Source organism: Lithobates pipiens, unplaced genomic scaffold, assembly GCF_037356315.1.
Source record: "Lithobates pipiens isolate NorthernLeopardFrog02 unplaced genomic scaffold, aLitPip1_a1.2 Scaffold_30, whole genome shotgun sequence".
Taxonomy (NCBI): domain Eukaryota; kingdom Metazoa; phylum Chordata; class Amphibia; order Anura; family Ranidae; genus Lithobates; species Lithobates pipiens.
The window spans coordinates 30,229,183-30,251,473 of NW_027507791.1; the positions used below are offsets into that span (position 1 = coordinate 30,229,183).

General features: G+C 51.7%; 1 protein-coding gene across 2 annotated transcripts in view; it reads left to right on the top strand.

Moving 5' to 3' along the window:
* Positions 1–326: 326 nt before the first annotated feature.
* SNX27 (sorting nexin 27) overlaps positions 327–22,291 on the top strand; it is a 32,957-nt gene continuing 10,992 nt past the window's right edge. For both annotated transcript variants that reach the window (XM_077463892.1, XM_077463893.1), the window contains exons 1-8: positions 327–598; positions 7,047–7,278; positions 10,036–10,228; positions 12,052–12,116; positions 12,608–12,712; positions 13,972–14,050; positions 17,017–17,180; positions 17,301–17,390. In XM_077463892.1, the coding sequence (XP_077320018.1) occupies positions 384–598; positions 7,047–7,278; positions 10,036–10,228; positions 12,052–12,116; positions 12,608–12,712; positions 13,972–14,050; positions 17,017–17,180; positions 17,301–17,390 (1,143 nt within the window). In that variant the 5' untranslated portion in view covers positions 327–383. The remainder of the gene's footprint in view (positions 599–7,046; positions 7,279–10,035; positions 10,229–12,051; positions 12,117–12,607; positions 12,713–13,971; positions 14,051–17,016; positions 17,181–17,300; positions 17,391–22,291) is intronic.

Below are 22,291 nucleotides of genomic sequence, written 5' to 3' on the forward strand. Positions count from 1 at the left end.
CAATTACTAATCAATCGATAATTACCTGATTTGTATCGATATTCTCCACATTCAGCCATAACTGCCCCTCCCCTCCCCCTCTGATGGTATTCCAGGTCCTCACCTCATCTTTCCCGCCTCTTTACCTCAGACACGTCACGTGATGCTGCTTCCTCCATGTCAGCCCGCCCCGGAGACAACTGCAGGTTTTGATTGGCCGCCGGCTCAGCTGTCACAGCGCCGATTGGATGTCCTCCCGGGAGCTGTGGTTGGCCGGAGCGGACACCCCTCCGGAGTCCGACTGGCTGCGTTGCCTACCGGCCCCGCCCCCTGGCCTGACAGCTCTTCCGCACTGCATCTCCCGGCATGCCCCGGTGCGGGTCCCGTGACTGGATGCGGCCAAGATGGCGGATGAGCGGAGCGGGGGCCCGCGGGTGGTGCGGATAGTGAAGTCGGAGTCCGGCTACGGGTTCAATGTGCGGGGACAGGTCAGCGAGGGCGGCCAACTGAGGAGCATCAACGGGGAGCTGTACGCCCCGCTACAGCATGTCAGCGCCGTGCTACCGGGGGGAGCCGCCGACCGAGCCGGGATCCGCAAGGGGGACCGGATACTGGAAGTGTGAGTACCGGGGGGACCGCATACTGGAGGGGGGAGTACCGGGGAGAGGGGGGGGGGACAGAATCCTGGATAAGATGTACAGGGAGGGGGGTGTGGGGGGGGGGGCAGAATCCTGGAGGGGGGGTAGAATTGGGGAGGGGGGCAGAATCCTGGAGGGGGCCGTACGGGGGGGGGCAGAATCCTGGAGGGGGCCGTACGGGGGGGGGGTAGAATCCTGGAGGGGGCTGTATGGGGGGCAGAATCCTGGAGGGGGCCGTACGGGGGGGGGCAGAATCCTGGAGGGGGCCGTACGGGGGGGCAGAATCCTGGAGGGGGCCGTACGGGGGGGGGCAGAATCCTGGAGGGGGCCGTACGGGGGGGGCAGAATCCTGGGGGGGGCAGAATCCTGGAGGGGGCCGTACGGGGGGGGCAGAATCCTGGAGGGGGCCGTACGGGGGGGGGGGCAGAATCCTGGAGGGGGCCGTACGGGGGGGCAGAATCCTGGAGGGGGCCGTACGGGGGGGGCAGAATCCTGGAGGGGAGTTACGGGGGGCAGAATCCTGGAGGTGGGGGGCAGAATCCTGGAGGTGGGGGGGGGGGACAGAATCCTGGAGGGGGGCGTACGGGGGGGCAGAATTCTGGAGGGGGTGTATGGGGGGGACTGCATCCTGGGGGGGTGTGCGGGAGGGACAGAATACTGGGGGGGTACGGGAGGGACTGCATCCTGGGGGGGGGTACGGGAGGGACAGCATCCTGGAGGGGAGTTACGGGGGGGACAGAATCCTGGGGGGGGGGACAGAATCCTGGAGGGGGGTGTATGGGGGGGACAGCATCCCAGAGGGGAGTTACACGGGGGCAGAATCCTGGAGGGGGGTGTATGGGGAGGACACAATCCTGGGGGGGAGTTACGGGGGGCAGAATCCTAGAGGGGGTGTACGAGGGGGCAGAATTCTGAAGGGGGGTGTGTACTGGGGAAGGAGGGGGGGCCCAAATCTTGGAGGGGGAGTGTACGGGGGGAAGGGGGGCAAATCTGGGGGGGGTGGGGGAATGAGGGTGACCACATCTTGGAAGTATGGATGTATCCATGGTGAGTGCCGCTGTATAATGACCAACCGGGACCGCGTGCCGTAAGGGGTGACCACATCCTGGAGCTACGAGTGTTCAGGAGTGACCGCCACCATATAATGAACGCCTTTTGTGTGACGTGAGGGGTGACCACATCCTGGAGGTGTGAGTATCCAGGGAAGACCGCCACCGCATACCGACCAACCAGAACCCATGCAGGTGACCATATCCGGGGTGACCGCCGCCATATAGCGACCGACCGGAACCGCGTGCCACAAGGGTGACCACATCCCTTGAGGTGTGAGTAGCTAGGGGGGGGGGGGTGACCACTGACGTTTACTAACTATGACTGGCACTGCAAGGGTGACCACATCCTAGAGCTGTGAATATTCAGGGGTGACCACCGCCGCCTACCGACCAACTGAGGCCGCCAAAGTATAAAGACTTGAGACCGCCTGCCGCATCCTGGAGATGTGAGGACCGCCGCTGTATAGTTACTGACCGGTGCAAGGGTTACCATATCCTATAGGGTCCATGGCATACTACCCCCCCCCCCATATCCCTGGTGTCTACATTGACCCTCCCCATCATTGGTGTCTACGTTGACCCTCCCCATCATTGGTGTCTACGTTGACCCTCCCCATCATTGGTGTCTACGTTGACCCTCCCCATCATTGGTGTCTACGTTGACCCTCCCCATCATTGGTGTCTACGTTGACCCTCCCCATCATTGGTGTCTACGTTGACCCTCCCCATCATTGGTGTCTACGTTGACCCTCCCCATCATTGGTGTCTACGTTGACCCTCCCCATCATTGGTGTCTACGTTGACCCTCCCCATCATTGGTGTCTACGTTGACCCTCCCCATCATTGGTGTCTACGTTGACCCTCCCCATCATTGGTGTCTACGTTGACCCTCCCCATCATTGGTGTCTACGTTGACCCTCCCCATCATTGGTGTCTACGTTGACCCTCCCCATCATTGGTGTCTACGTTGACCCTCCCCATCATTGGTGTCTACGTTGACCCTCCCCATCATTGGTGTCTACGTTGACCCTCCCCATCATTGGTGTCTACGTTGACCCTCCCCATCATTGGTGTCTACGTTGACCCTCCCCATCATTGGTGTCTACGTTGACCCTCCCCATCATTGGTGTCTACGTTGACCCTCCCCATCATTGGTGTCTACGTTGACCCTCCCCATCATTGGTGTCTACGTTGACCCTCCCCATCATTGGTGTCTACGTTGACCCTCCCCATCATTGGTGTCTACGTTGACCCTCCCCATCATTGGTGTCTACGTTGACCCTCCCCATCATTGGTGTCTACGTTGACCCTCCCCATCATTGGTGTCTACGTTGACCCTCCCCATCATTGGTGTCTACGTTGACCCTCCCCATCATTGGTGTCTACGTTGACCCTCCCCATCATTGGTGTCTACGTTGACCCTCCCCATCATTGGTGTCTACGTTGACCCTTCCCATTCCTGGCTTCTACGTTGACCCTTCCCATTCCTGGCTTCTACGTTGACCCTCCCCATATCCCTGGCGTCTACGTTGACCCTCCCCATATCCCTGGCGTCTACGTTGACCCTCCCCATATCCCTGGCGTCTACGTTGACCCTCCCCATATCCCTGGCGTCTACGTTGACCCTCCCCATATCCCCGGCGTCTACGTTGACCCTCCCCATATCCCCGGCGTCTACGTTGACCCTCCCCATATCCCCGGCGTCTACGTTGACCCTCCCCATATCCCCGGCGTCTACGTTGACCCTCCCCATATCCCCGGCGTCTACGTAGACCCTCCCCATATCCCCGGCGTCTACGTAGACCCTCCCCATATCCCCGGCGTCTACGTAGACCCTCCCCATATCCCCGGCGTCTACGTAGACCCTCCCCATATCCCCGGCGTCTACGTAGACCCTCCCCATATCCCCGGCGTCTACGTTGACCCTCCCCATATCCCCGGCGTCTACGTTGACCCTCCCCATATCCCCGGCGTCTACGTTGACCCTCCCCATATCCCCGGCGTCTACGTTGACCCTCCCCATATCCCCGGCGTCTACGTTGACCCTCCCCATATCCCCGGCGTCTACGTTGACCCTCCCCATATCCCCGGCGTCTACGTTGACCCTCCCCATATCCCCGGCGTCTACGTTGACCCTCCCCATATCCCCGGCGTCTACGTTGACCCTCCCCATATCCCCGGCGTCTACGTTGACCCTCCCCATATCCCCGGCGTCTACGTTGACCCTCCCCATATCCCCGGCGTCTACGTTGACCCTCCCCATATCCCCGGCGTCTACGTTGACCCTCCCCATATCCCCGGCGTCTACGTTGACCCTCCCCATATCCCCGGCGTCTACGTTGACCCTCCCCATATCCCCGGCGTCTACGTTGACCCTCCCCATATCCCCGGCGTCTACGTTGACCCTCCCCATATCCCCGGCGTCTACGTTGACCCTCCCCATATCCCCGGCGTCTACGTTGACCCTCCCCATATCCCCGGCGTCTACGTTGACCCTCCCCATATCCCCGGCGTCTACGTTGACCCTCCCCATATCCCCGGCGTCTACGTTGACCCTCCCCATATCCCCGGCGTCTACGTTGACCCTCCCCATATCCCCGGCGTCTACGTTGACCCTCCCCATATCCCCGGCGTCTACGTTGACCCTCCCCATATCCCCGGCGTCTACGTTGACCCTCCCCATATCCCCGGCGTCTACGTTGACCCTCCCCATATCCCCGGCGTCTACGTTGACCCTCCCCATATCCCCGGCGTCTACGTTGACCCTCCCCATATCCCCGGCGTCTACGTTGACCCTCCCCATATCCCCGGCGTCTACGTTGACCCTCCCCATATCCCCGGCGTCTACGTTGACCCTCCCCATATCCCCGGCGTCTACGTTGACCCTCCCCATATCCCCGGCGTCTACGTTGACCCTCCCCATATCCCCGGCGTCCTCTCCTCCCCCCATAAGAATGACCCTCCCCATCATTGGTGTCTACATTGACCCTCCCCATATGCCTGGTGTCTACATTGACCCTCCCCATCATTGGTGTCCTCTCCTCCCCCCATAAGAATGGGGTCCACATCAAAAACGCCCCTCCCCCCGTACTCGGTCTTCCATCCAGAGGGGTTGCAGCGTGATTTGCAGGCTTGCTGGGACTTATGGTTGTGGAGCTTTTCCCAGCTTCTCCTTGGAGCCGATTGGCGACGGCTGGTTGTGCCGTAGAGATGGACTTGCTGGGAGTTGTAGTTCCTCGGCGGTGGCCTTTTTTTGCCAGAGATTGAGAGAGATGCCGGCTGTGCGGTCGGTCAGAACTTCCAAAACCGTAAATGTATTTTATTGGGATTTTATGTGATGGACCAACACAAAGTGTCACATAATTGTGAAGAGGAAGGAAAATGATAAATGATACAAATAAATATGTGAGGGGGGGAGGGGCATTTGTATGGCGCCCCCTTTACTCTGATACCCCTAACTAAAAATCTAGAGGAACCAATTGCCTTCAGAAGTCACCTAATTTAGTAAATAGAGCCCACCTGTGTGTCATTTAATCTCAGTATAAATACAGCTGTTCTGTGAAGCCCTCAGAGGTTTATTAGAGAACCGGAACCCCCCCCCCCCCCCACCCCCCGATCAGCATGCGCCCAGTGAAGTCATCTGAACATCGATCACCAATCCTGAGCCTCTTCCCTGTCCACTGACGTCTGTATGTCGCTGATTGTTGTGCAATCTCCGGGGTGGGGGGTGGGGTGGTTGGGGGGGGACGGTCCCTCTTGAGCCATCAGACATCCTGGTTGTGGTCTGGAGCTTCTCTCCGGCGCAGGAAGGAAGTGCGAGGCTCGGGAGACGCAGCGGCCTCTTCCTTGAAGGAACTTCAGACGAGTCTCTGTGTCAGAAGTGATGGCGAAGAGGACGACACGTGACTGACGTCCCGTCACTGAGCGGTCACATGACTTCACAGCCTAGGGGCCAATGTATGACAGGAGAAGTACTCCATACATACAGAATGAGAACAGATACCGAGATCTACACCCGACATACAGGACAAGAGAAGTGGTACTGTGCAGAGTCCATACATACAGAATAAGAAGAGATACCGAGAATTACACCCGACATACAGGACAAGAGAAGTGGTACTGTGCAGAGTCCATACATACAGATTAAGAACAGATACCGAGAATTACACCCAACATACAGGACAAGAGAAGTGGTACTGTGCAGAGTCCATACATACAGAATAAGAAGAGATACCGAGAATTACACCCGACATACAGGACAAGAGAAGTGGTACTGTGCAGAGTCCATACATACAGAATGAGAGCAGATACCGAGAATTACACCCGACATACAGGACAAGAGAAGTAGTACTGTGCAGAGTCCATACATACAGAATAAGAAGAGATACCGAGAATTACACCCGACATACAGGACAAGAGAAGTAGTACTGTGCAGAGTCCATACATACAGAATAAGGACAGATACCGAGAATTACACCCGACATACAGGACAAGAGAAGTAGTACTGTGCAGAGTCCATACATACAGAATAAGAACAGATACCGAGAATTACACCCGACATACAGGACAAGAGAAGTGGTACTGTGCAGAGTCCATACATACAGAATAAGAACAGATACCGAGAATTACACCCGACATACAGGACAAGAGAAGTGGTACTGTGCAGAGTCCATACATACAGAATAAGAACAGATACCGAGAATTACACCCGACATACAGGACACGAGAAGTGGTACTGTGCAGAGTCCATACATACAGAATAAGAACAGATACCGAGAATTACACCCGACATACAGGACAAGAGAAGTGGTACTGTGCAGAGTCCCTACATACAGAATAAGAAGAGATACCGAGAATCACACCCGACATACAGGACAAGAGAAGTAGTACTGTGCAGAGTCCATACATGCAGAATAAGAAGAGATACCGAGAATCACACCCGACATACAGGACAAGAGAAGTAGTACTGTGCAGAGTCCATACATGCAGAATAAGAAGAGATACCGAGAATCACACCCGACATACAGGACAAGAGAAGTAGTACTGTGCAGAGTCCATACATACAGGATAAGAAGAGATACCGAGAATTACACCCGACATACAGGACAAGAGAAGTGGTACTGTGCAGAGTCCATACATACAGAATAAGAACAGATACCGAGAATTACACCCGACATACAGGACAAGAGAAGTGGTACTGTGCAGAGTCCATACATACAGAATGCCAGATATTGAGAATTGCCCCCCCCCCCCCCCCCCAGAGTGTTTCTGGTAGTTGGTGGGGAATGTGATTTAGTTCTAGAGATTTGAGATTTCTTCTCTGTCCTATTGGTTGGTTGCATATATAAACTCCACCCTCTCTGTCCCCCCAATCCAGGAACGGCGTCAACGTGGAAGGGGCCACCCACAAACAAGTGGTGGATCTGATCCGGGCCGGAGAGAAGGAGCTGGTCCTCACCGTTCTGTCTGTCCCACCACACGAAGCCGAGAACCTGGACCCCAGCGACGACTCCTCGGGACAGTCCTTCTATGACTACACCGAGAAACAGGCCGTGCCCATCTCCATCCCCACCTACAAACACGTGGAACAGGGCGGGGAGAAGTTTGTGGTGAGCGGGGGGTGGGGATGAAGTCAGAGGTGACCAGGTCACTGTAGTTGGGAGGCTTAGGTGGCCGGAGATGACCAGATCAGTGTGGTTGGGAGGCAGAAGTAGAATCAGGTGGCCGGAGATGACCAGGTCACTAGTTGGGTGGTAGGATCAGGAGGTCGGAGGTGACCAGGTCGCTAGTTGGGTGGCAGGAGGTCGGATCAGGATGTCGGAGGTGACCAGGTCACTAGTTGGGTGGCAGGAGGTAGGATCTGGAGGTCGGAGGTGACCAGGTCACAGTTGGGTGGTAGGATCAGGAGGTCGGAGGTGACCAGATCACTAGTTGGGTAGCAGGAGGTGACCAGGTCATTAGTTGGGTGGCAGGAGGTAGGATCAGGAGGTAGGAGGTGACCAGGTCACTAGTTGGGTGGTAGGATCAGGAGGTCGGAGGTGACCAGATCACTAGTTGGGTGGCAGGAGGTGACCAGGTCATTAGTTGGGTGGCAGGAGGTAGGATCAGGAGGTAGGAGGTGACCAGATCACTAGTTGGGTGGTAGGAGGTGACCAGGTCACTAGTTGGGTGGTAGGATCAGGAGGTCGGAAGTGACCAGGTCACTAGTTGGGTGGTAGGATCAGGAGGTCGGAGGTGACCAGATCACTAGTTGGGTGGTAGGAGGTGACCAGGTCACTAGTTGGGTGGTAGGAGGTAGGATCAGGAGGTCGGAAGTGACCAGGTCACTAGTTGGGTGGCAGGAGGTAGGATCAGGAGGTCGGAGGTGACCAGGTCACTAGTTGGGTGGTAGGATCAGGAGGTCGGAGGTGACCAGGTCACTAGTTGGGTGGTAGGATCAGGAGGTCAGAGGTGACCAGGTCACTAGTTGGGTGGTAGGATCAGGAGGTCGGAAGTGACCAGGTCACTAGTTGGGTGGTAGGAGGTAGGATCAGGAGGTCGGAGGTGACCAGGTCACTAGTTGGGTGGTAGGATCAGGAGGTCGGAAGTGACCAGGTCACTAGTTGGGTGGTAGGAGGTAGGATCAGGAGGTCGGAGGTGACCAGATCACTAGTTGGGTGGTAGGAGGTAGGATCAGGAGGTCGGAGGTGACCAGGTCACTAGTTGGGTGGTAGGAGGTAGGATCAGGAGGTCGGAAGTGACCAGGTCACTAGTTGGGTGGTAGGATCAGGAGGTCGGAGGTGACCAGGTCACTAGTTGGGTGGTAGGATCAGGAGGTCGGAGGTGACCAGGTCACTAGTTGGGTGGTAGGATCAGGAGGTCGGAGGTGAGCAGGTCACTAGTTGGGTGGTAGGAGGTAGGATCAGGAGGTCGGAAGTGACCAGGTCACTAGTTGGGTGGCAGGAGGTAGGATCAGGAGGTCGGAGGTGACCAGGTCACTAGTTGGGTGGTAGGATCAGGAGGTCGGAGGTGACCAGGTCACTAGTTGGGTGGTAGGATCAGGAGGTCGGAGGTGACCAGGTCACTAGTTGGGTGGTAGGATCAGGAGGTCAGAGGTGACCAGGTCACTAGTTGGGTGGTAGGATCAGGAGGTCGGAAGTGACCAGGTCACTAGTTGGGTGGTAGGAGGTAGGATCAGGAGGTCGGAGGTGACCAGGTCACTAGTTGGGTGGTAGGATCAGGAGGTCGGAAGTGACCAGGTCACTAGTTGGGTGGTAGGAGGTAGGATCAGGAGGTCGGAGGTGACCAGGTCACTAGTTGGGTGGTAGGAGGTAGGATCAGGAGGTCGGAAGTGACCAGGTCACTAGTTGGGTGGTAGGATCAGGAGGTCGGAGGTGACCAGGTCACTAGTTGGGTGGTAGGATCAGGAGGTCGGAGGTGACCAGGTCACTAGTTGGGTGGTAGGATCAGGAGGTCGGAGGTGAGCAGGTCACTAGTTGGGTGGTAGGAGGTAGGATCAGGAGGTCGGAAGTGACCAGGTCACTAGTTGGGTGGTAAGAGGTGACCAGGTCACTAGTTGGGTGGTAGGAGGTAGGATCAGGAGGTCGGAGGTGACCAGGTCACTAGTTGGGTGGTAGGAGGTAGGATCAGGAGGTCGGAGGTGACCAGGTCACTAGTTGGGTGGTAGGAGGTGACCAGGTCACTAGGTGGGTGGTAGGAGGTAGGATCAGGAGGTCGGAGGTGACCAGGTCACTAGTTGGGTGGTAGGAGGTAGGATCAGGAGGTCGGAGGTGACCAGGTCACTAGTTGGGTGGTAGGAGGTAGGATCAGGAGGTCGGAGGTGACCAGGTCACTAGTTGGGTGGCAGGAGGTAGGATCAGGAGGTCGGAGTTGACCAGGTCACTAGTTGGGTGGTAGGAGGTGACCAGGTCACTAGTTGGGTGGCAGGAGGTAGGATCAGGAGGTCGAAGGTGACCAGGTCACTAGTTGGGTGGCAGGAGGTCGGAGGTGACCAGGTCACTAGTTGGGTGGCAGGAGGTCGGAGGTGACCAGGTCACTAGTTGGGTGGTAGGATCAGGAGGTCGGAGGTGACCAGGTCACTAGTTGGGTGGCAGGAGGTAGGATCAGGAGGTTGGAGGTGACCAGGTCACTAGTTGGGTGGCAGGAGGTCGGAGGTGACCAGGTCACTAGTTGGGTGGCAGGAGGTAGGATCAGGAGGTCGGAGGTGACCAGGTCACTAGTTGGGTGGCAGGAGGTAGGATCAGGAGGTCGCAGGTGACCAGGTCACTAGTTGGGGGATAGGATCAGGAGGTCGGAGGTGACCAGGTCACAGTTGGGGTAGAATGTTTCGGGTGGGTGGTGACACCGCTGTCTCGTTTGGGTTTCAGGTTTATAACGTGTACATGGCTGGCCGGCAGCTCTGCTCCAAACGATATCGGGAATTCGCCATCCTGAGCCAGAACCTCAGACGGGAGTTTGCCAACTTCACCTTTCCCCGGCTACCGGGCAAGTGGCCCTTCTCACTGTCCGAGCAACAGCTGGACGCCAGGAGGAGGGGCTTAGAGGAATTCCTGGAGAAAGGTATCCAATCCTGCTTCTCTGTCAGATGTGCGCACAACCGCGTGTTCCCGCGATTGTAACCTTTTAGCTTCCATGCCTTTATCATTTGATTGGCTGCTTGTAGCCCAATTGGGCGGGTTTCCACTCTATATCCTGTCCCAGGGGTGCAACAGGAAGTGGGAGGAAATCTTTCCACAACGGTGGAGGTTTACCCCCAACTCCTCACATGGGGCCCCCACACCCAAGGAGGATTACACCACGCCCTCCCCGGTGGGATGTGATGTCCCCCAACTTCACACATGACCCCCCACCACACCCTCCCTGGTGGGATGTGATGCCCCCCCCCACACACACACACACCCAAGGAGGTTGACACCACGCTCTCCCTGGTGGAATGGGATGACCCCCCCACATACCCAAGGAGGGTTACACCTGCCCTAATGCCACACCTCCCCCTGGTGGGATGTGATGACCCCCCCCCCCCCCACAACCAAGGAGGTTGACACCACACCCTCCCCGGTGGGAAGTGAGGACCCCCCCCACACACACACCCAAGGAGGGTTACATCTGCCCTAATGCCACACCTCCCCAGTGGTCTGCAATCTTCCCCCAACTTCACACATGACCCCCACCACACCCTCCCTGGTGGGATGTGATGACCCCCCCCCCACAACCAAGGAGGTTGACGCCACGCCACGCCCCCCCCCCCCACACACACACCCAAGGAGGTTGACACCACGCCACGCCCCCCCCCACACACACACACCCAAGGAGGTTGACACCACGCCACGCCCCCCCCACACACACACACACCCAAGGAGGTTGACACCACGCCACGCCCCCCCCCACACACACACACCCAAGGAGGTTGACACCACGCCACGCCCCCCCCCACACACACACACCCAAGGAGGTTGACACCACGCCACGCCCCCCCCCACACACACACACCCAAGGAGGTTGACACCACGCCACGCCCCCCCCCCACACACACACACCCAAGGAGGTTGACACCACGCCACGCCCCCCCCCCACACACACACACCCAAGGAGGTTGACACCACGCTCTCCCTGGTGGAATGTGATGACCCCCCCACATACCCAAGGAGGGTTACACCTGCCCTAATGCCACACCTCCCCCTGGTGGGATGTGATGAGTTCCCCCCCCACCCCCACAACCAAGGAGGTTGACGCCACCCCCCCCCCCCCACACACACACACACCCACCCAAGGAGGTTGACACCACGCTCTGTGATGACCCCCCCCCCCCACATACCCAAGGAGGGTTACACCTGCCCTAATGCCACACCTCCCCAGTGGTCTGCAACATTCACACATGACCCACACCACACCCTCCCCGGTGGGATGTGATGACCCCCACCCAATTGGGTTGGTTGACACCATGCCCGGTGGAATGTGATTACCCCCCCCCCCCCCCACAAACACACACCCAAGTAGGTTGACACCACACCCTCCCCAGTGGAATGTGATGACCCCCCCCCCTCCCACACCCAAGAAGGGTTACACCTGCCCTAATGCCACGCCTCCCCAGTGGTCTGCAATCTTCCCCAACTTCACACATGACCCCCCCCCCCCACACACACACACCCAAGGAGGTTGACCCCATGTGTCCTCGGTGGGATGATCCGCCCCCTCCCCCCCTTCCAGCTCCACACATCTGTTGCAGCAACTATAGGGAGTCTCCCTTTTCTTGCTGCATTCTTTTTATTTGCCATAATTGGAATGTAGATGACACCCGTAACATTGGGGCACTTTTGGTCTAATTAGAGATGTGACCCCCCCCCCTGTGATGGGACTGACGCGTTTCTCTCTCTTTGGCGCAGTTTGCTCTATACGGGTGATCGGGGAAAGTGACATCATGCAGGAGTTCCTGTCCGAGTCCGATGAGGTAAGCCCGCCCTCTCCCGCGTCCTTACTGTAGATGAACTATGTATTCTATACAATTGTCATATCTTTATTCAATAAAGTTCTTGTTTGAAATGTATTTTCATTTTTTTTTCCCCATCCATTAATATCTCAGTGCTGCTGATTTCCTGCCGCCTCTTTGCAGCCACTTCCTGTCTACAATGATGGGTGCCGGGCATTTCTCAGCACGGGTTTCCTGATGGTGATAACAGTGGACTATGCCTGTGTAATGGGTACCACTTGTAGTCTCCCTTGGGAGCCCCGCCCTCCCCCCGACAACGTGGGAGAATGTTGGAAGACGGACAGAGCGTTGTCGCCTTGTAACAGGAAGTGCCTGGACAAAGACCTTTATGGCGGGATCACCAGGGATTGTAGAGCTGCAGATTTTATAAAGATGGCTTTCAACGTGACATTAACATTTTTCTGCGAGATTGTGGTGACATCATCATGTGATCCTTCTGACTCCTCCCACAGAATTACAACGGAGTGTCCGATGTAGAACTGCGCATTGCGTTACCGGACAAGACCACCGCCACAGTCCGCGTCAAGAAGAACAGCACCACCGACCAGGTGTACCAGGTATATGGGGGGGGGGGCACCATCAAGGGGAGGGGCTTCTGCCTGGATCCAGGTATGAGGTGACCACCTTATTGAGGGGAGGGGCTTCCGCCTGGATCCAGGTATGAGGTGACCACCTTATTGAGGGGAGGGGCTTCCGCCTGGATCCAGGTATGAGGTGACCACCTTATTGAGGGGAGGGGCTTCCGCCTGGATCCAGGTATGGGGGTGACCACCTAATTGAGGGGAGGGGGCTTCTGCCTGAATCCAGGTATGAGGTGACCACCTTATTGAGGGGAGGGGCTTCCGCCTGGATCCAGGTATGAGGTGACCACCTTATTGAGGGGAGGGGCTTCTGCCTGAATCCAGGTATGAGGGGGGGCCACCATCAAGGGGAGGGGCTTCCGCCTGGATCCAGGTATGGGGTGACCACCTTTTTATTGAGGGGAGGTTTTTTTTGCCAGAATCCAGGTATGGGGGTGACCACCTTATTGAAGGGAGTGGTTCTGAGTCCAGGTGGAGGGGGGGGGGGGGAGAGAACGCTTTTGTAATCAGTTATGGGGTGACCCTCTTATTGGGTCTTCCGGTATAGGGGAACCTTTTTATTCCAGGTATAAGGGAACCCTCTCTTTTGGAGGGGGGGGGGGGGGGGCCTTCCATCTATGTCCAGGTATAGGGAGACCCTCTCTTTAGGGGGGAGGGGCTTCCGTCTGCATCCAGGCATAAGAGGACCCTCCTATTGGGCCTTCGGGTATAGGGGAACCTTTTGTTAGTGGGAGGGACTCCTGTCTGCATCCAGGTATAGGGTGACCCTCTCTTTGGAGGGAGTGGCTTCCATCTATGTCCAGGTATAGGGAGATCCTCTCTTTGGGGGGGGGGGCCCCCTCCTGCCTGCATCCAGGTATAGGGGGAACCTCTTAGTGAAGGGAGGGGCTCCTGCCTGAATTGAGGTAAGGGATGGCCCTCTGTGAAGAGAGGGGCTTCCGGGTCCAGGCACACGGTGACCTTTTCTTCGGGGGAAGGGGTGCTTTTGTCCTTACATGGGTGTCCAGATATGGGGTGACCGGGGGAGGGGAGGGTTCCGTCTCTGTCCAGGTACAGGGTGGGGCCTGTTATAGGAGGGAGGGGCTCCTGTCTTTCTGTATGCAGTTGTTGGGTTACATAGTTATTAGGGAGAGAAGGGCTTCTGGGTCCAGGTATAGGGTGACCCCTTTGAGGGGGAGGGGCTTGTGTCTGTCCGCTTACCCCTTTCTCTCTCTCTCTCTCTCTCCCCCCTGCAGGCCCTCGCTGCCAAGATCGGAATGGACGGCATCACCGCCAACTACTTTGCCCTGTTTGAGGTCATTAATCATTCCTTTGGTCAGTAAGCTGCGGCTCGTTCTTTCTCTTCTCTCTCTCAGGATTAGTAATTGACCCTCTGTAGTGTTTTTATGTCACTAAAAGTCCAACTCCGGCCAAAAACTCTCCAAAGAAATAGGTTTGCTGCTCACGAGCCCCTCGTACCGGGCAGACCGGGCGCGTCCTACACCCTGAACTGCCGCTGAGTCCCAGAAGACGCATCCGAGAGTTACAGCGCCATGCCGGGGTAACTTTATTATCCAGAAAACGCCTCGTCTTCTGGATGACGCTCCTCCCGAGGCGGGGGGGGGGGTCGGTCTGTTACACCTGCTTTGAATTTTAACTGTCGCTGGCAGCTAAAACAAACTGCCAATTTTTATATCTGAACTTAATTGCCACCTGTGTTCCCCGTTGAGACGATTTTATTATCCCCACTTCCTGTCAGGACAGGAAGTGATGGGAAATCTCCTTTTTAACTGGGATGCATACAAAACCAATGTGGTGGGTTTGTGTTTTTATCTCCTTCTCCCTTCTTCTTCCTTCTCCTTCTCCCTTCTTCTCCTTCTCCTTCTCCCTTCTTCTCCTTCTCCCTTCTTCTCCTTCCTTCTCCCTTCTTCTCCTTCTCCTTCTTCTTCTCCTTCTCCCTTCTTCTCCTCCCTTCTCCCTTCTTCCTCCTTCTCCCTTCTTCCTCCTTCTCCCTTCTCCCTTCTTCCTCCTTCTCCCTTCTTCCTCCTTCTCCTCCTTCTCCTTCTTCTTCTCCTTCTCCCTTCTTCTCCTTCTCCTTCTTCTTCTTCTCCTTCTCCCTTCTTCTCCTTCTCCCTTCTTCTCCTTCTCCCTTCTTCCTCCTTCTCCCTTCTTCCTCCTTCTCCCTTCTTCCTCCTTCTTCCTCCTTCTCCCTTCTTCCTTCTTCCTCCTTCTCCCTTCTTCCTCCTTCTCCCTTCTTCCTCCTTCTCCCTTCTTCCTCCTTCTCCCTTCTTCCTCCTTCTCCCTTCTTCTCCCTTCTTCTCCTTCTCCCTTCTTCTTCCTCCTCCTTCTCCCTTCTTCTTCCTCCTCCTTCTCCCTTCTTCTTCCTCCTCCTTCTCCCTTCTTCTTCCTCCCTCCTTCTCCCTTCTTCTTCCTCCTCCTTCTCCCTTCTTCTTCCTCCTCCTTCTCCCTTCTTCTTCCTCCTCCTTCTCCCTTCTTCTTCTTCCTTCTTCTTCCTCCTTCTTCTTCCTTCTTCTTCCTCCTTCTTCTTCCTCCTTCTTCCTTCTTCTTCTTCCTCCTTCTTCCTTCTTCTTCTTCCTCCTTCTTCCTTCTTCTTCTTCCTCCTTCTTCCTTCTTCCTCCTTCTCCCTTCTTCTTCCCTCTTCCTCTTCCTCTTCTCCTTCTTCCTTTTTTTTTTTTTTTTTTTTTTAAGATGGGTGCAGCATTTTAACGCTGTCCTTTTTACTTCCTGTCCTGGTGACAACCACTCAGCTCATTTCTTGTACCAGTGTCACAGAGTAAGGACATTTCCCCACAATGAAAAGGATTCTGGGGGTTACAGACAAGAGTAAAAATAGGACAGACTTATATTTTCTTTCCCCATCAGCATTGTGAAATTTCAAAAAAAAATTTAAAAAATATATATATTTTTTCATTATATATCTTATTTTATACCTCGGTCCCACCCCTCACCATGTCCGCCTGAGAAACTAGATCCGATGGTGCGGCTGGCTGTTCCCCGTTGGCAAAGAGTAGAAATTTTGATTGACTCTATGGCCTCGGAGGACCAGAGCAATGTCATGACATCACTTCCTGTCGGGGCTGGGAAAAAAAAACCACACTAATATTAATATATTAATAAAAAAAAATCACACACTAATATTAATAAAATAAATAAATAAAAAAATCACACACTAATATTAATTAAAAAAATCACACACTAATATTAATAAAAAAAAAAAACACACTAATATTAATAAAAAAAAAATCACACTAATATTAATTTAAAAAAAAATCACTCTAATATTAATATATTAATAAAAAAAATCACACACTAATATTAATAAAAAAAATCACACACTAATATTAATAAAAAAAATCACACACTAATATTAAAAAAAAAAAAACACACTAATATTAATTTAAAAAAAATCACACTAATATTAATAAAAAAAACCACACTAATATTAATAAAAAAAAAATCACTCTAATAATAAAAAAAATCACACACTAATATTAATAAAAAAAATAAATAAAAAAATCACATACTAATATTAATAAAAAAAAAAAAAAAAAACACACTAATATTAATAAAAAAAAAAACACACTAATTAATTAAAAAAAATCACACTAATATTAATAAAAAAATAAAAAACCACACTAATATTAATAAAAAAAAAAAAAAAATCACTCTAATAATAATAAAAAAAATCACACACTAATATTAATAAAAAATAAAAAAAAAACACACTAATATTAATAAAAAAATAAAAATCACTCTAATAATAATAATAAAAAAAATCACACCCTAATATTAATAAAAAAAATAAATAAAAAAATCACACACTAATATTAATAAAAAAAAAAAAAAATCGCACACTAATATTAAAAAAATAAATAAAAATCACACACTAATAATACAAAAACAATCACACACTAATATTAATATAAATTAAAAAATCACACTAATATTAATAAAAAATTCACACTCCAAAACAATAAATATATATATATATTATAAAATTTTGCAACAACCACCATTTTATTCTTTAGGGTCTCTGCTACAAAAAAAAATGTATGTTTGGAGGTCCTAAGTAATTTTGTAGCAAAAAAAATACACACAAAGTGTCAGAAGAGGCCCAAGACAGTGAGAGGTTATAATATAGATTGTATGTATTGTGGGTTGATGTTTTCAGAGGGGGGGGGGGGGGAAGGGGTGTCCCCGCACCTCCCCCGCTCTGTAGAAGAGGGAGGGGGTTTGGTGGTCTCGGCTGTTGGTGACGCGGTGGCTCTGCGTTCTCTCAGTCAGGAAGTTGGCCCCCAACGAGTTCCCTCACAAGCTCTACGTCCAGAACTACACCTCGGCGGTGCCCGGGACCTGCCTCACCGTGCGCAAGTGGCTGTTCACCACCTCCGAGGAGCCGCTGCTGAAGGACAACGACTTGGCCGTCTCCTTCTTCTTCCACCAGGTAAGGCTCGGTGCGCCTCAGTCTCTTCCCCCCCACCCCGATACACCCTGTGACGGGCTGTCGCCTTACTACTTCCATAGAGTAAGACCGCTAATCTTCTTCCTCTCATCTGGTTTGCAGGCGGTGGACGACGTTAAGCGCGGTTATATAAAGGCCGACGACAAATCGTACCAATTACAGAAGCTCTGTGAGCAGCGAAAAATGTTAATGGTAAGAAGAGCCCCTCCCCCCCCCTTCCCTAACATCTCCTCCTCCGTTTTATATAAAGTAATTTTGCTACTGTGCAGTGAATAGCCTGGTGTGCTGGATCTTCAGCTGCTCAGTCCTGTCGGGTGGATGTGACCTTTTTTCTACATGACGAAATGATTTCTAATTCTTTTAAACAAAAGTCTGATGGTTTTTGCGTTTCTATATCCACTGTGATCAATGTTTATAAACAATGTTGGCTCTCCCATCTGATCAATGTTTATAAAGTAACATTGTTTATAAACATTGATCATACGGGAGATGGAGAGATACAAAATAACATTGTTTATAAACATTGATCAGACGAGAGAGATGAAAAATTTTTACTTTGTATCTCCCGTATGATGAATGTTTATAAACAACGTTACTTTGATCAGACGAGCGCGAGAGAGAGAGAAACAAAATAACATTGTTTATAAACATTCATCATGCGGGAGACAGAGATACAATGTTACTTTGTATCTCTCTTGTCTGATCAATGTTTATAAACAATGCTACTTTGTATCTCTCTCTCTCTCTCTCTCTCTCTCCTGTGTGATCAAAGTAACATTGCTTATAAACATTGATCAGAGAGAGATACAAAGTATCATGGTTTCTAAACATTGATCAGAGAGAGATACAAACAATGTTACTTTGTATCTCTCATCTGATCAATGTTTATAAGCAATGTTACTTTGATCACACAGGAGAGAGATGCAAAGTTGCATTGTTTATAAACATTGATCAGACGAGGGAGATACAAAGTAACATTGTTTGTATCTCTCTCTGATCAATGTTTAGAAACCATGATACTTTGTATCTCTCTCTCTCTGATCAATGTTTATTAACCACTTTAAGACCGGACCATTTTGCTGGTAAATGACCAGAGGTCTTTTTACACTTTGGCACTGCGCTGCTTTAACTGGTAATTGCGCGGTCATGCAATGTTGTACCCAAACAAAATTTGCGTCCTTTTCTTCCCACAAATAGAGCTTTCTTTTGATGGTATTTGATTGCCTCTGCGATTTTTATTTTTTGCGATATAAACGTAAAAAGACCGCAAATTTTGAAAAAAAATGATATTTTCTACTTTTTGTTATTAGAAAAATCCAATAAACTCAATTTTAGTCATACATTTAGGCCAAAATGTATTCAGCCACATGTCTTTGGTAAAAAAAAAGTCAATAATTGTATATTTATTGGTTTGCGCAAAAGTTGTCACATCTACAAACTAAGGTACGTTTTCTGGAATTTACGCAGCTTTTAGTTTACGACTGCCTATCTCATTTCTTGAGGTGCTAAAATGGCAGGGCAGTACAAAACCCCCCCAAATGACCCCATTTTGGAAAGTAGACCCCCTAAGGAAATTGATAAGAGGCATGTTGAGCCCATTGAATATTTTATTTTTTTGCCTCAAGCGATTGAATAATGACAAAAAAAAAATTTTTTTTTTTTTTTTACACAAAGTTGTCACTAAATGATATATTGCTCACACATGCTATGGGCGTATGTGAAATGACACCCCAAAATAAATTCTGCTGCTTCTCCTGAGTACGGGGATACCACATATGTGGGACTTTTTGGGAGCCTAGCCGCGTACGGGGCCCCGAAAACCAAGCACCGCCTTCAGGCTTTCTAAGGGCGTAAATTTTTGAGTTCACTTCTCACTACCTATTACAGTTTTGAAGGCCATAAAATGCCAAGATGGCACAAAACCCCCACAAATGACCCCATTTTAGAAAGTAGACACCCCAAGCTATTTGCTGAGAGGCATGTTGAGTTCATGGAATATTTTATATTTTGCCACAAGTTGCGGGAAAATTACAAACTTTTTTTTTTTTTTTTTTTTTTTCACAAAGTTGTCACTAAATGATATATTGCTCACACATGCCATGGGCATATGTGAAATGACACCCCAAAATAAATTCTGCTGCTTCTCCTGAGTACGGGGATACCACATATGTGGGACTTTTTGGGAGCCTAGCCGCGTACGGGGCCCCGAAAACCAAGCACCGCCTTCAGGCTTTCTAAGGGCGTAAATATTTGACTTCACTCCTCACTACCTATTACAGTTTTGAAGGCCATAAAATGCCAAGATGGCACAAAACCCCCACAAATGACCCCATTTTAGAAAGTAGACACCCCAAGCTATTTGCTGAGAGGCATGTTGAGTCCATGGAATATTTTATATTTTGCCACAAGTTGCGGGAAAATTACAAACTTTTTTTTTTTTTTTTTTTTTTTCACAAAGTTGTCACTAAATGATATATTGCTCACGCATGCCATGGGCATATGTGAAATGACACCCCAAAATAAATTCTGCTGCTTCTCCTGAGTACGGGGATACCACATATGTGGGACTTTTTGGGAGCCTAGCCGCGTACGGGGCCCCGAAAACCAAGCACCGCCTTCAGGCTTTCTAAGGGCGTTACAGTTTTGAAGGCCATAAAATGCCAAGATGGCACAAACCCCCCCCAAATGACCCCATTTTGGAAAGTAGACACCCCTAAATTTAGGGGTACACTAGTGAGACTAGGTAATAAATGGCGGGTGCCCTGAAACTATAAAAAAATAACTAACCAACCAGCGTCACCTGTAACAGTTATATGGTGATCACTGGTGAAAGGGTTAACTAGGGGGCAATCAGGGGGCTTTATGCGGTAGTATATGGGGGTCCCTGGCGCTATAAAAAGCTGCGGCGAACCTAAATACCTACTTGCCTAACTAGCGTCACCTGTGACACTAATACAGCGATCAGAAAAACGATCGCTTATTAGGCTGGGTTCACACTGGAGCGATGCGGGAACGCCACGAATCCGCGGCGGGTTCCCGCATCGCATGCCTCCCGGCGGCAGTTCACACTGCCCTATGCGAACTGCTGGGAGTGTCAGTGAAATGTTACTGACACCCCCAGATCAGTTCGCATATCGCAGTGCGATCTGAAAACTCGGATCGCATGGTGTGAACACCCATGCGATCCGATTCTGCTGCGGGCCAAAAAAAGGGTCCCGTGCGAATTTGCGGCGGGTGCGGCGGGTGTGGCGGGTGCGGCGGGTGCGGCGAATGGCTGAACTCGAATCGCACAGAGATCGGATGTGATTTGCACTGCAGTGCGGTGCGAATCACATCCGTTCTCAAACCGCTGCAATCTGAACCCAGCCTTAGTGACACTGGCGACGGGGGGTGATCACGGGGTTAAACCTTTATTGGGGGGGTTAGGGGGGTACCTTAGAACTAAAGGGGGCTAACCCTAACTGCCCTAACAGTTATTAGTCACAAATGACACCCGCCGGGTGATCAGGGGGTTAAACCTTTATTAGGTAATAAATGGCGGGTGCCCTGAAACTATAAAAAAATAACTAACCAACCAGCGTCACCTGTAACAGTTATATGGTGATCACTGGTGAAAGGGTTAACTAGGGGGCAATCAGGGGGCTTTATGCGGTAGTATATGGGGGTCCCTGGCGCTATAAAAAGCTGCGGCGAACCTAAATACCTACCTGCCTAACTAGCGTCACCTGTGACACTAATACGGCGATCAGAAAAATGATCGCTTATTAGGCTGGGTTCACACTGGAGCGATGCGGAAACGCCGCGAATCCGCGGCGGGTTCCCGCATCGCATGCCTCCCGGCGGCAGTTCACACTGCCCTATGCGAACTGCTGGGAGTGTCAGTGAAATGTTACTGACACCCCCAGATCAGTTCGCATATCGCAGTGCGATCTGCAAACTCGGATCGCATGGTGTGAACACCCATGCGATCCGATTCTGCTGCGGGCCAAAAAAAGGGTCCCGTGCGAATTTGCGGCGGGTGCGGCGAATGGCTGAACTCGAATCGCACAGAGATCGGATGTGATTTGCACTGCAGTGCGGTGCGAATCACATTCGTTCTCATAAACCGCTGCAATGTGAACCCAGCCTTAGTGACACTGGCGACGGGGGGTGATCACGGGGTTAAACCTTTATTGGGGGGGTTAGGGGGGTACATTAGAACTAAAGGGGGCTAACTCTAACTGCCCTAACAGTTATTACAGTCACAAATGACACCAATGCAAAAAAAAAAAAAAAAAAAAAAAAAAAATGACATTGGTGTCACTGTGACTGGGGGGCAGGGGTAATTGGGGGGGTGATCGGGGGGTAAAGGGGGGGTGTGAGTGTGCCTGGCATGTTCTACTGTGTGTGTAGAGTGTTGGTGCAACTCACCGATCCGCTCTCCTCCGTGTCGGAACGGAAAATACCGACACGGAGGAGAGAATACATCACTTCCTCTCCTGTGTTTACATTACAGGAGAGGAAGTGATGTCACGGGGGATTTCCATTCGTCGAGAGCGATCGCGAGGGGGTGGCCATGAATGAATGGCCGTCCCCTCATCCCTGATCTCTCCCGAACGAATGCCGACCGCCGCAGGCACCGGGGGGGGGCCCGATCGGGCCCCCCACCCGCGGGCAGGCATGGACTTATATATACGCCAATATGCCTGCCCGTGCCATTCTGCCGACGTATATCGTCGTGCGGCGGTCGGCAAGTGGTTAAGTATCATTGTTTATAAACATTGATCAGACAAGAGAGATACAAACAATGTTACATTATATCTCTCTCGTCTGATCAATGTTTATAAACAATGCTACTTGGATAGGAGAGAGCGAGAGAGATCCAAAGTAACATTGCTTATAAACATTGTATCTCTCCATCTCCCATCTGATCAACGTTTTATAAACAATGTTACTTTGTATCTCTCTATCTCCTGTCTGATCAGTGTGGCACCATCAACACCCTTCCCCCCTCAAATCCTACCTGGGCGAAAGAGAGGTACAAAGTAGCATTGTTTATAAACATTGATCAGACGAGAGAGCTACAATGTCTGATCAATGTTTATAAGCAATGT